General features: G+C 36.7%; 1 protein-coding gene across 1 annotated transcript in view; it reads left to right on the forward strand.

Moving 5' to 3' along the window:
• LOC117175228 (B-cell lymphoma/leukemia 11B) overlaps positions 1-11859 on the forward strand; it is a 40801-nt gene extending 28942 nt beyond the window's left edge. Inside the window, exon 3 of the mRNA XM_033364893.1 lies at positions 8836-11859. Coding sequence (XP_033220784.1) covers positions 8836-10901 — 2066 coding nt within the window. The 3' untranslated portion in view covers positions 10902-11859. The remainder of the gene's footprint in view (positions 1-8835) is intronic.
• The last annotated feature ends 13 nt before the right edge of the window (positions 11860-11872 follow it).

The raw sequence follows: 11872 nt of genomic DNA on the forward strand, positions 1-11872 counted from the left end.
ATGTTGAGAGAATGCCAAATGAACGACTAACGAAACAAGTGTATCAAGGTAAAGTAAATGGCAACATGCCCAGAGGTAGACCGCGGAAAGAATGGTTAGAATTTGTGAATGAGAGCCTAGTTAGAAGAGACATAAGGAGTCACAGAAACACGAGGCCTGCATGAAAAAATGCATGGACATAGTAGAAGCTAGAGAAGTATGCCAGGACAGGAAAGTATGGCGGAAAATAGTTAATAAAAAGAGTGTCAGTAGAGTGAATGACACCTGAAACAAAAGACCTTGGCCACTAATGGACCCAAGTGGGGAACCTTACATAACGACTTCGTGAGTTTCTTCGCTTGGGGTGATTGAGAGGGATTGATCAGCAACCTGGGTCGGAGCAGTGTTGTGGAACGAACGTGTTATTTACTTAAATAGTACGAGAATTCTGGATCAATCTGAAAAATTTCTAACCCTTCCACACACTACTCATTTCCCCTACCGAGTGAGTCACATCTACCCCGAAAGGGAAATGGCTTAATGGTGTAATAATAATAATAATATGAAAAAACCAGTTCAGGGGTACCATACTGTGATATGACTGTATGTTACAAAAAACTGCCAAGCATGAGAAAATACGTGAAATTATTACAGAAAAATATAGGTATCATAGTTTGAGAGTGAATTTATACGTCGGAGACCAAACAATCTTACTTTTTTTTTTTAGATTTTCAAGTATTTAAAAAGAAGGTTGGTCCTATTTTCACAAATTGCAGTTTTTTTCTAGAGACGAAATATTTAGATCGGATTTTCTTCTAAGCTAATGAGTATGAGATATATGAATCTATGCGGTCCATATTATTTATTATATGCTTTAAGACAATATTAAAAAAGAACGATGTTTATTGATTATCGCAGAATTTGCAGTTCATTCAAAATTATATAAGTGGTCGGGGCTACCCGACTTTCCATTCTGTTTTGGAATTCTTTAAAGTGGCTGTACGATACGTTTCTAATGGGAAGTTTTACATTTTAATACACTTTAATTTGGTTTGAATTTGACCATTTAAATTTTGTTATTTCATGTAAAAACTTGAATAATTAGTTCATTTTATATTTATTTTGGCATCTCGACCGTTATGGTTATATTTACAAAGTTTATTTTGAGAATCAAGCTTTCACACGTTAAAAACCTATTAAAAGTTCGAATATAATGGCCAACCTAAACTATTTTGCGCATTTTCTTCTTAATAGAAAAGTATTTAATTAAAAAATCGTCTGCGTGTAAAATTTAAAAATGACCGTTATAGGTAATCATGATACTCCTTGGAATATAATTTACATTTTTTGAAAAGTTACAGACACCTTTTCGTAGTTCTTCTTAAGCCTCCTGTGAATGGACTTACCGAACAAACATCCATTTACTAATATATAGTAATTTTTTCAATAACGATCAACCGTTATGAAAATTAAAAAAAAAATTCAACTTTGTTGAAAGGGAAGTTGCTAATTCACAAATCTCGAGTGAGGTGACAGAAGAAAACTTTTATATATTTTCAGCTACAAATGCAAATAATAATTATGATTAGTCTAGTCTATACTCTGTTCAGTGAGAGAATAATCTACAGCGCGCAGGTTTTTCAGAAAAAGGTGGAGTAAACCCCGTAAAGGGTGCGTTTAAAAAATATTAAACAGGCATTAGAAGTTTTTTCTACGGCTATATATCTAAGAATGATGACGTTTGGGAAAAAGCGAGGTTAGACACTTAAAACTCAGGCCCTTCGCAACAAGGTTTCCGAAGATTTAAAATCTCTAAGCCACGCCTTTATACCAGTTTGCGCGAAATCGACGGAAATTCGTCGTTTCTGTCGATTATTCTCTCGCTGAACAGAGTATAGAGTTTAGCTTTTTTCAATTAAATATTTGTAAATCATTAACATCTTTCGGAAGACAATAGTTTTCGTCTGTAGAAATATAAAATATCGTTAATAAGTGCCTTTATAGCCAATTGTAGTAAAATTTCCAATGCTGTGTACCAAAATTGTATATAATTTAGATTTTTTCTAAAGTGAAAGATTCCATACATGGCCAATTAAATATGATTTAGAGTTTAGAGCCTTCTATTGCTTCGATCTGTTGAATTGTGAGTACATTAAATATGAAATTTATTTGATTTTGAACGTACACAATTTGAAAATATTTCATTTGACTTTTTTTCATGTTTAAAGACCTCACAATAAAAATTGTTGAATTTTGATGGATTCTAATTTGGATTTGTTTTATTTCGAGTGTATAATTTTAAATTAATTTGTATTAGATTAAATATTTATGAGGATTCTTCGTCAAATATAAGAAATTTTAAATTGTATATGTACATTTGCAAATTCAATTGACCGGGAGAAATGTTTAAAAATCGTGAAATGGCCGGAAATTCTTTTCCGAGTTACTGAATCAGATCTGTACGAAGTTTGTCTGATTTGAAGCGGAATATCACAGAATTAAATAGCTAGAAATAAGTCACTAAATTAAGTAAGTAAAAAGATTATGATTAATGAACAGGGACATTTTCTCAGTCGTTTCACTTTTGGTTGTGAAAATTTTGGTGGTTCTTCTTTTTCCTGTTTTTACTCTCTGTTGAGTAACAGAAGAAAAGGAATATATGAAGACAGTTTGGACCTTGAGATCTGAGATAGAGCCAATTCGCAAGCAATTCCACGTCCGCCTCGGGCTGTTCAGGAAGCATGGGGTGGCATTCTGTGGCGAGAAAAGAAAGCATATAAAATGGGAAACGGGAAAAAGTCAACCAAGGATACAACCCTGAAAGAAACACCTCTCATGCTGTGCGAGAATTAATATTCCAGACAAACTTGACAGATAGATCAAATCTGCATCTCACCGAGAGCCACCGAGGCGTTGGGTGTCAATTTCAACGGATTACCCCTCGTCACTCTCCCTCGAATTTTTCCCTTTGCTTCCATATTTTCTTCTGTTTTACCCTCTACTATGAGTCGATAATATGCCAACAGAAAAGTAATAACCAAGGAAATAAGCATTCACGCAAATTTTCATTTATGTTAACCTTTTTTGTTCTTTAGAAATATTGGAGAGTTTAGTTGTTTCTGCTCAGACGATGGATCTTCTTTTATTTCCTGAACAGTACTTCTTGAAGAAACCGAGAAATTTATAACACATCGTTCGTTTCGTTTTCAACTCTTGTGGTTATGCATTTAAGAGTGTGACATAAACTATAAAGGATCCTCAAGCGCGGTCTGACCAATCCTCAAGTGCCATATAGTGACCACAAGGAGTGCATCATGTATGTCCTTAAGTCCAGTAAAGAATTCTCTTCTACAGGGTGTACCGCAATTTCATTATAATTTTTTGTTCCTTTTCTCCGAGAGATGAGAGAGTGTCCATAAAGAACTTTACTGAAAAATTCTATTATGCAAATGACATAGTGAATGTGGTCACGATATTTATATTGCTATTCGTATATTCACTCATTGACTGCAACCATGGAAGGATCAACCTAAGTCCTAAAAGACTATAGAAATCGTTTTTAGTATAACACTGCATACAATTAGAATATTAGATAATGGTACTTGATACGAGTGGAACTTTTTTTACAACGTGGCATGTGTCACAATACAAAACACATATCTGTTTATGCTACTAAGTCATAAATTTTTCCAGCAATAAACAATAGTATACGAAATGGCATGGAAGTCTATCATAAAACTAGTAGACGTAAAAATAATGTTAAATCACGATGCTACTTTAATGCTTAATGGCTGAGGGTATTAAAATATTAAACAGTTAATATTTAAATAATATAAAGAATTGGTCACATCAGTCCGAAAAATGATCGAGATACGAATAACATTTTAACTATTCAGTTTTTTATCTGCCTTCCTCTCATCTCTTGAATTCGCCCCAGCAAACCTGAACAAAATCCTCCCGCAAAATGTCTACCTGAATAGATGCACGTTACTCCCTTTTAACTGCAACCCCTGATCCTGGCACAAAGTGCATACGTCGCATACGTTAGCCAATCGATATTTTAATATTGTCACATGGTCTTTGGGATTACAGGCCTTTGTACGTTGTGACGTCATAAATCTGAAATCCAACTTATCGACAAGACAAGCTGGATTATTGTATTTTATTGATTCATAATCAGAATCAAAAAATAAAATGAAATAGGCTACAAAAAACTCAATATTTCTTTGATCAGTTTTTCTATGGAACCAGAAAAGATGACCAATTATATTAGGATAAGTTTTGGGTTGCGCAGAATAATATAAAACTTTTAATGTTTTTGCAAATTTTATTGAAGTTAGAATTTTTTCAAACTATGCTAACAAGGCCATTTTTTAAAATAAATGGGACCTTGCATTCAATAGTGTTTAAAAAGCATTTAGAATCTATAATTTTTAATAAGAAAATCTTTAATAACAAAATTCAAATAAAAGTGCTGGAGTTTTGAAACAATATAAGTAAAAATTAAAGTATGTTAAAAAATGAACTCAAGTTTAAAATGGATGTAAAATATTATAAACGTATCTCATTTAAAAATAATGCAAGTTAAAAAGTTTGCAATTTGAGAAAAAAATATTTTTAAGCCTAGGATTAAAAAGACTTATTCATAATTCACTTTGTCGAGTTTGAAAGAAGTTAAATAATTTTATTTGAGTAAATGAGGTTCTAAAATAAAAAGAAAATTCGGGATGGAAACATTCCCTGTTTAAAAATGATAGAATTTTAAATATTTTAAATTTGAAGAGGATTTAAAATTTTAAAGCCTATCCTTGAAATTAATTCAATTTGTAAGTACTGAGGACTTCAAGTTAGCCATTTTTTAAAACATAAATTATATTTGAAAAATTATACATTAGCTCCAGCAGTTCGAAACTCTGCTTGTGGAAGATTATTATTATTTTTTAATAATTAATAGTAGAATTTAGTTGGCACTTATTGTTAGTTTTATTTCATGTGAATGTTCTTTCTCGATTATATTCTCTTCTTCCCCTAAAATAGGACTAGACTTTTTACATAGAAAATTTGCAGCAATAACTTTAATTTTTAGAGCTTCGAAATTCAACCAATTGCAGAGCATACTTTATAATTTATATTATGATTTTGAACTTTCTTTTGTCTTTGATAAGAAATCAATAATTTTGGTAAATATCAATAATAAATAACAGATGACTTGCGCTACTCAGCATTTCTAGTTTGAAGAATTTCGTTCGGGTAGGTTTAAAACTGTACTTTGCGAAATAAGACACCCTCGGCCCAAATAATAATTGGGGTGAAACCTACCGTAAAAGGGTTAAACGGAAGTATCCACAGGATGACCAAGGCATGGGTAGTTTTTAAACAATGCCATTCCGAGCGATTTGCTCGTAATCGGTTGCGGGCCAATTTGTCGAGCAATTTCTGAAGAAAATCGTTCGGTCACTATCGCAAGCAATAATGGCCGACGTGATATTTCTATTCGCTACGTATCCATAACGCATCGTTTCCCTCGGGGAACACGTTCAATTTTTCCCAGGGATCCTAAAATCTTGAAAAATAAAATATGATGCAAACATTATTGGCATCCTCCTCATTCATTCTTCATTAGGATGGCTGAAATGAAAGAAAGTTTTTTTTATGTTTGACAGGACACACTGCAAAAATAGTTCTCTTGATGAAAAAATAACAGTAATTTCTTCTTAACATTTTAAAATAATGTCCAGTAAGTTTTCAATGCAAGTTATTTTATATGTAATTTATGCAATACATTATTTATTTCAATTTTATATGCAATTTGTTAAATTAATTTAAAAAAATCTTCTATTTAATATTAAAAAGAGCAGATTTTGCCTTATTGTGGTGTTTTATGTCAATAATTTGGGTTTACATTTTTTTACTGATTGTTCTCCTTAAAAGTCCCGAAATTTCTTTATTGTAAATTGGACGCGGCTTAAAAATTAAATTATTTTTTTTAACAAGAATTTTTTTCTCAGTTTTTTAGATGATCTTTAAACTTTTCTAACGTTCCTCATGTACCATTTCGTTTCGGAGTGACTAATTCGCGTGGAAACGTACTTGGCGTTATTCAGGATTTAGAGAAAAATCCAGAGTTCCCTTTTTTACTAAATGGAATTTATTTGGACCGCGTCCCTTTAAATAAAATAAAAAATATTTTTATTTTTTATTTTCAAAGTTTTTCTACAATGAACTATTTATTAGAATTATTATAGTCAAAATGTTATAATTCCAGAAGACGGAAAGACTAAGTCATCTTAAAGTGCAAAAAATAAAATAATTTCTGTTAAATGAAAAATTGCAAGTTCTTATAAACATACGTTTTAAATAAGAAAGCAAAACTATGTTTTTTATTCGACCCTAAAGATGTTAAGGGTGAATTCTGATGGGGGTGCGAGATGTCCGGAAATCTGAAGAAATAATCCTAACGGATGGCCACCCGCGATGTTTGCATATGAAAAGACGCCAGGCCGGGAATCGATACACCTTTATTACGCTCGAGCACTTGCTTATCTCTTTACCCCCGCGGGTGTTGCGTCCCGTTTTTCTCTTTCGAGGACGGGAAGTCGGCAATATTTTTTACTTCCGGGTAAAAGATGGAGTGTGTTAGAAGAGGAAAGGTATTTTCCAAACGAGGCGACAAACGCCGCTGGGAGTGCGAAACAATATGTCAGCTTGTCACGCTTGAATATTCGATTCGAGGTGACTAGCAATAATTTTTTCCCGCCTCCTCTTCTCGTTAATCCTCCGTGGTCATCCTGGGCCATTTGTGCCTCCAAATCCTCAAATCAGATTTACAGAATGAGCCTTCCAATGACGCGTTAAATATTTTAGCAGCCGACAACTTGTACCCTTCTGTCTTTGTTCCTTCATAGGAACATTCGCACCACCACATCTAAGTTTCAAAGACGAAACTTCAACGCCTTTAATATTTTATTCAGAATATTCGAATGTTAAAATCGTAATATTTCAAAGGAAAAATATTGTCCAGCACACAATGAATTTCAAGACTTTGTTTCTCATAAATGTAAATATCGTCGAGCGACATGGAAATCACGACTTTCACCTGACGCGTTGCATTGACGTTTCATAAGTATTATAGAGGCGATATAAGCACTGTAATAATCGTTTGGTGAAAGGTCAAACAACGGCTACGGTGCGATGAAAAAAAACGTCACGCCCACTACTACTCTCGTTACAAGAATTTCGGCCTGTAGGGCGTAGGTTGTGCAGCAATGATGAAATCTTAATAAGTCGTCCGATAATTAAAATGTATTAACAGGAGCATCACTCACAAGGGGGACAAAATAAATATTTCTAAAAAACTTAATTAAGTTTTTTTCTTCTAAACTTATTATAATGGCTTTGATCAATTTACTCCCTATTAAGATATATGCAGAAGAGTTTGTAAATCTCATCTTGAAAATTGAGGATCTTCTTGGCTTCAAGGTCTTCTTAAAGTTTCCTATAGCAAGTAAAGATTTTTCAATCCCTCGCTTCCTCGTTTAATTAGGAGCGCTTTATTTTCCTAGGGTTCTTTGTCTCCGACAGACTTTCTTTCTCGTTTGGGAGGCCATCGCGGAAACAAGAAAGGATGGAGCTCTGAACTTTTTAATCTTTCACGAGAGCCTTTGGTTACTGTCTGCGCTACAAAGTTTTTCATCGTTGTTCTACCTGCCCTTAATCGTCTATTTGAAATTCCGTTCACTTTCATTTGAAAACTTTTAAACGCTCGCTCAACTGAGTGTCGAGCAATGATACGCCTAATTCAATGGACAGGGTTTTACATGTATGCGAATCAGGTCAAGATAATTTTACGAAAACTTGCAAATAACCTAATATCGTTTTGTTTTACTTAAGAACTTTAATACCTAAGTTAAATCGAATATTGTAAACATAACTTGTAAACGATTTTTTCTGAATAGAGAAAGAATTAATCTATCTGGAATAAATTAATTCATCAATATATAGAAAAAATTTTCATCACTTTCCTTCTATCCCAAAGTATTCAAAAGTTTGATATGCACTGGCCGATCGCAATCTTAGTAATACCAACCCTGGCCATAAATTCGCGGCCACGACCCTCGCAGTGAATAGCAAGGCCACGAAATATGTTTTGAGGTTATGTCTTGTCGATTCTTAGGAAGCGAGGGTCCCTAAACACATACCAAAGCTTTCTTTCTTGAGAGGCGTCGAGGGGAGCAAGCTTCAAATTAATAAAATCTCCCACACACACCCTAAGGTCGTTGGCAGATGATCATCGTCGGCGTGAAAAATGGCTGAAAATCTGATATTTGGGATTAAAAACATTGAAATTCAAAACCCGTCCCTCCCACCGTCTCACAGCGAGGGACGTAAAGTCGTTAAGGGTCAGTTTCAAGCAACCCTCCTGATGGTCCGCAGTACTGTCATTGGGGATACGCGCTCGCGGTTTGAATTCTGAATTCAATCGACGACGGGGCGATCGCGATCGGAAAAATTAAGGGAGTAGAAAGCGATGGTCGAGGGTGTATTTTACGATCTGCCGATGCACCCGGTCCACCAACTGGCCTTCAATTGTCGAGAAAAATCACTTATCTGGGGATAAAAATAAAGTGGGACACCAAAACAATTGATTGCATCCTGACTGTAATTCATTCTATTTGGACGAAAGAAAACTATTGAGATCCGAAAATATTGCAGCATTGAAATTGTATAAAAGTTGGCTTTTAATGTTAAAAAAATGAAGCCTATTAATCTTTAGTCTTATAAAAGAATACCAGATAAATATTGCTCAAGGTAAATCTATATTTAACCCTTTATACAACAACAATATTTCTGTTTCAGAGCCAAGATGCTTGCAGTGTTCCCAGTGTTCGCGGCGCTTCTCTTCAGCCTGGGAGATGTTGCAGCACGCACAAACCTTGCATGGAGCAAGATTATACTCCTCTTCATCAACCCTAGCGAATTCCTCCTCAAGCACACCAGCACCAAGTCCGCCAACCCCAACGCCTACCCTTTCACATCATCTGAGTCCACCCAACCACCTAAACCTCAGTGGTAAATCAACCGGAAGTTCTTCAGCAGCAAACTCTTCTGGCGGGACAAACTCTAGTGGAAGCAGTGGAAGTCGGCAACAACTACAATCATCAGCTTCCCTAGTTGGTGATCCGCTTCACAGCTTTCTAAGATTACCTCAACATCTCGAGAGAAGTTTTCCACCAATGTTCAGGCCGGACTTCTTGGCACTGAACCCCCTTGCTGGGTATCGAGGTCTTCAGGACCTTCAAACAGCTACGAGAAATCTACAGAATCTCGGAGACCCACTCCGAGGGATGGATGGGTTGAACATAGGTGATTCGCTCGTTAGAAGTTCTTTGGATACTTTAAATAACGCGAGAAACTTGGCAAACTTGGCAGAATTGTCACACAGTAGAGGGCTGGCAAGCCAGGGCCATCCTCCACCACTTGAAGCGAACCTGGATTTTTACTCGGCGCGCCTAAGGAGCCTCGCTAATCCGTCCTTAGGCGCGGCTCCTAATAATTCGACAGCGAATCCCAATTCAGCAGTTGTATCGAGTGCTCCACAAGCTCATTCCGTGGAACAACCGCGTCCAGCCTCAACAAATCCAACGAATCTTACTCATAATCAGCAGAAGGAGAACTCTCCACCGTGCTATACCCAAAGTCTAGTAGGACATCACAATAATAACAATTCTACTGACAGCGATAAAACAAGTCCAACAGTGGCATCTACTCCCATCATAACCGACTCTTCAGAAACAGTCTACACTTGCGAAGTTTGTGAGAAAAAGTTCAGATTTCAGTCAAACTTGATTGTTCATCGTAGAAGTCATCAGGATAAAGAAAGACAGTATCAAGAAATAGCTTCTGAAGCTGTAGTGCCAACGAGGTGTGATATCTGTGAACTTGAGCTTTCCAGTTTCTCTGAGCTTAGGAAACATATGAGAAAAGAACATCAAGACTCCCTGAATGTCCCAGCAAGTCCTCAAGGAAGCGTTGAAACAGTTCCAGACGACGGAAGCAGTTGTGACGAGAATATGGATTTAGATGATGGAGACGACACTGACGCGAAAGGTCGAGACGACGCAGAAGAAAATACTCCTGAAGATCTGAGCACTACTCAAGGTCAAAACAGTGAAGACAATGTATCCAGATTAGACCAGAAACCCAGCTTAGTCGGGGACTTGATGGAGAAGTTTGGATTGAGCAACATAGCTCAGTACTCCGAAGCTTATCGACAGGCACTGCAGGAGAATCATCGAGGCGGATTTATCAAAACTGAATCCCCCTCGAGCCTAAGCAATAGCTTGAACAACAACAAAGAAAAAGACAGTGCTCTTTCACCCACGAACTTTAATTCTTCCTCGACGCCAAATATCTTTTCTGGACAAGGTTTTCCCAGATCAGCTGGTCCAGATTTTGGAGGTCTTTGGTTGCCAAGTCCACACTACCTGGAGAACAACGAATTCCGGAAAGCTACCAAAGCCACTACCTCCAGCCTCTCTCTTCAAGGTCTACCAAGTCCTCTAATGAAGAAGGAACGTAGTGGCAGGAACGACACGTGTGAATATTGTGGCAAAGTCTTCAAGAATTGTTCAAATCTCACAGTACACAGGCGGTCTCATACCGGGGAGAAGCCCTACAAATGCGAACTGTGCTCCTACGCTTGTGCACAGAGCTCGAAACTTACGAGACACATGAAAACACATGGAAGGCATGGAAAGGACACCTACAAATGTAGATTCTGCGAGATGCCCTTCTCCGTTCCCAGCACTCTGGAGAAGCATATGAGAAAGTGCGTCGTAGTAGTTCAGCAAGGTCCCAAAATGGGCATTCCTTATCCAGGTAGTCAAGATGAGGACTCTTCCCTCAGCACCAAGGATACTTGATCCTGGAGCGGGAGCCTGCCGCCTATCCCGCCAATGTGGCCACATCGGCCACCCTACTCGGTGTACTGAACAGTCCCGAAGGACCTTTAAGCGCGCAGGACTCCCAGGATTCGCTCCTGAAGGAGTCGGAAGGCCTAGAGTGCTTCCGCGTGCCAAGTTCACCTCTCAAGGTTATAAGGGGTAGTAGACCTTTGGAGACCTCGACTTACGGTCGCCGCGGACCTGGAAACGATCCGCATGTGACTATTACTCGTGCGAGCGCGGAGGGAATCCCATTTTTCGCCGAGGAGACAAAGGCCAGTCCAAAAAAAAGACAAAGAGAATCAAGAATCAAGGGAGGTCTTCAGCTAGACAGAGATTCCGTTGCACGCTAAGTGCATAGCGCTCTCACCGGCATAATGAGACAGCCTTCATTGGATGTGCAATTGGGAAGTATTTATTTCCTTTGTATGCATCATACTATTTCATCAATTATTTTTCGTGTATAATCAAAATCGAAATTTTTAAAATAAAATGTTGAGGGCAATGTAATGTTTTAGGAGCTAGGAAACTAGATTTTTTAAATTTATTCCTTTTGAATGATTGAAAAAAGTTTTTTTATGTACCACAATAATTAAATGATTGTCCTCAGTGAGGAAATTTCCAAAAAGATGTTCTTTCATGCAAATTGAAAAAAAAAGTAAATGAGTTTTCACAACTTTGAAAATTCAGGATTCCATTTCTTTTTGACGATATGGTTTCAAGAAATATTTCTTTTGAGTATCATGCGCTAAATGTGTAGATCACACGTCTTGTTTTGCCATTGAGAATGCTGTTTGTCATTTGGAGACTAAATCTTGACTCTGGATAAGAACGAATGGTTACCAGTTGCGAGTCTCAATCGAGCTAATTAAAGTATATCGCTAAATAATTAAAATACCCTTTAAATACTAGCGTGATTACACAAATGCATATATATAAATATGAGAGAT

Source organism: Belonocnema kinseyi, chromosome 6 (assembly GCF_010883055.1).
Source record: "Belonocnema kinseyi isolate 2016_QV_RU_SX_M_011 chromosome 6, B_treatae_v1, whole genome shotgun sequence".
NCBI classification, from domain to species: domain Eukaryota; kingdom Metazoa; phylum Arthropoda; class Insecta; order Hymenoptera; family Cynipidae; genus Belonocnema; species Belonocnema kinseyi.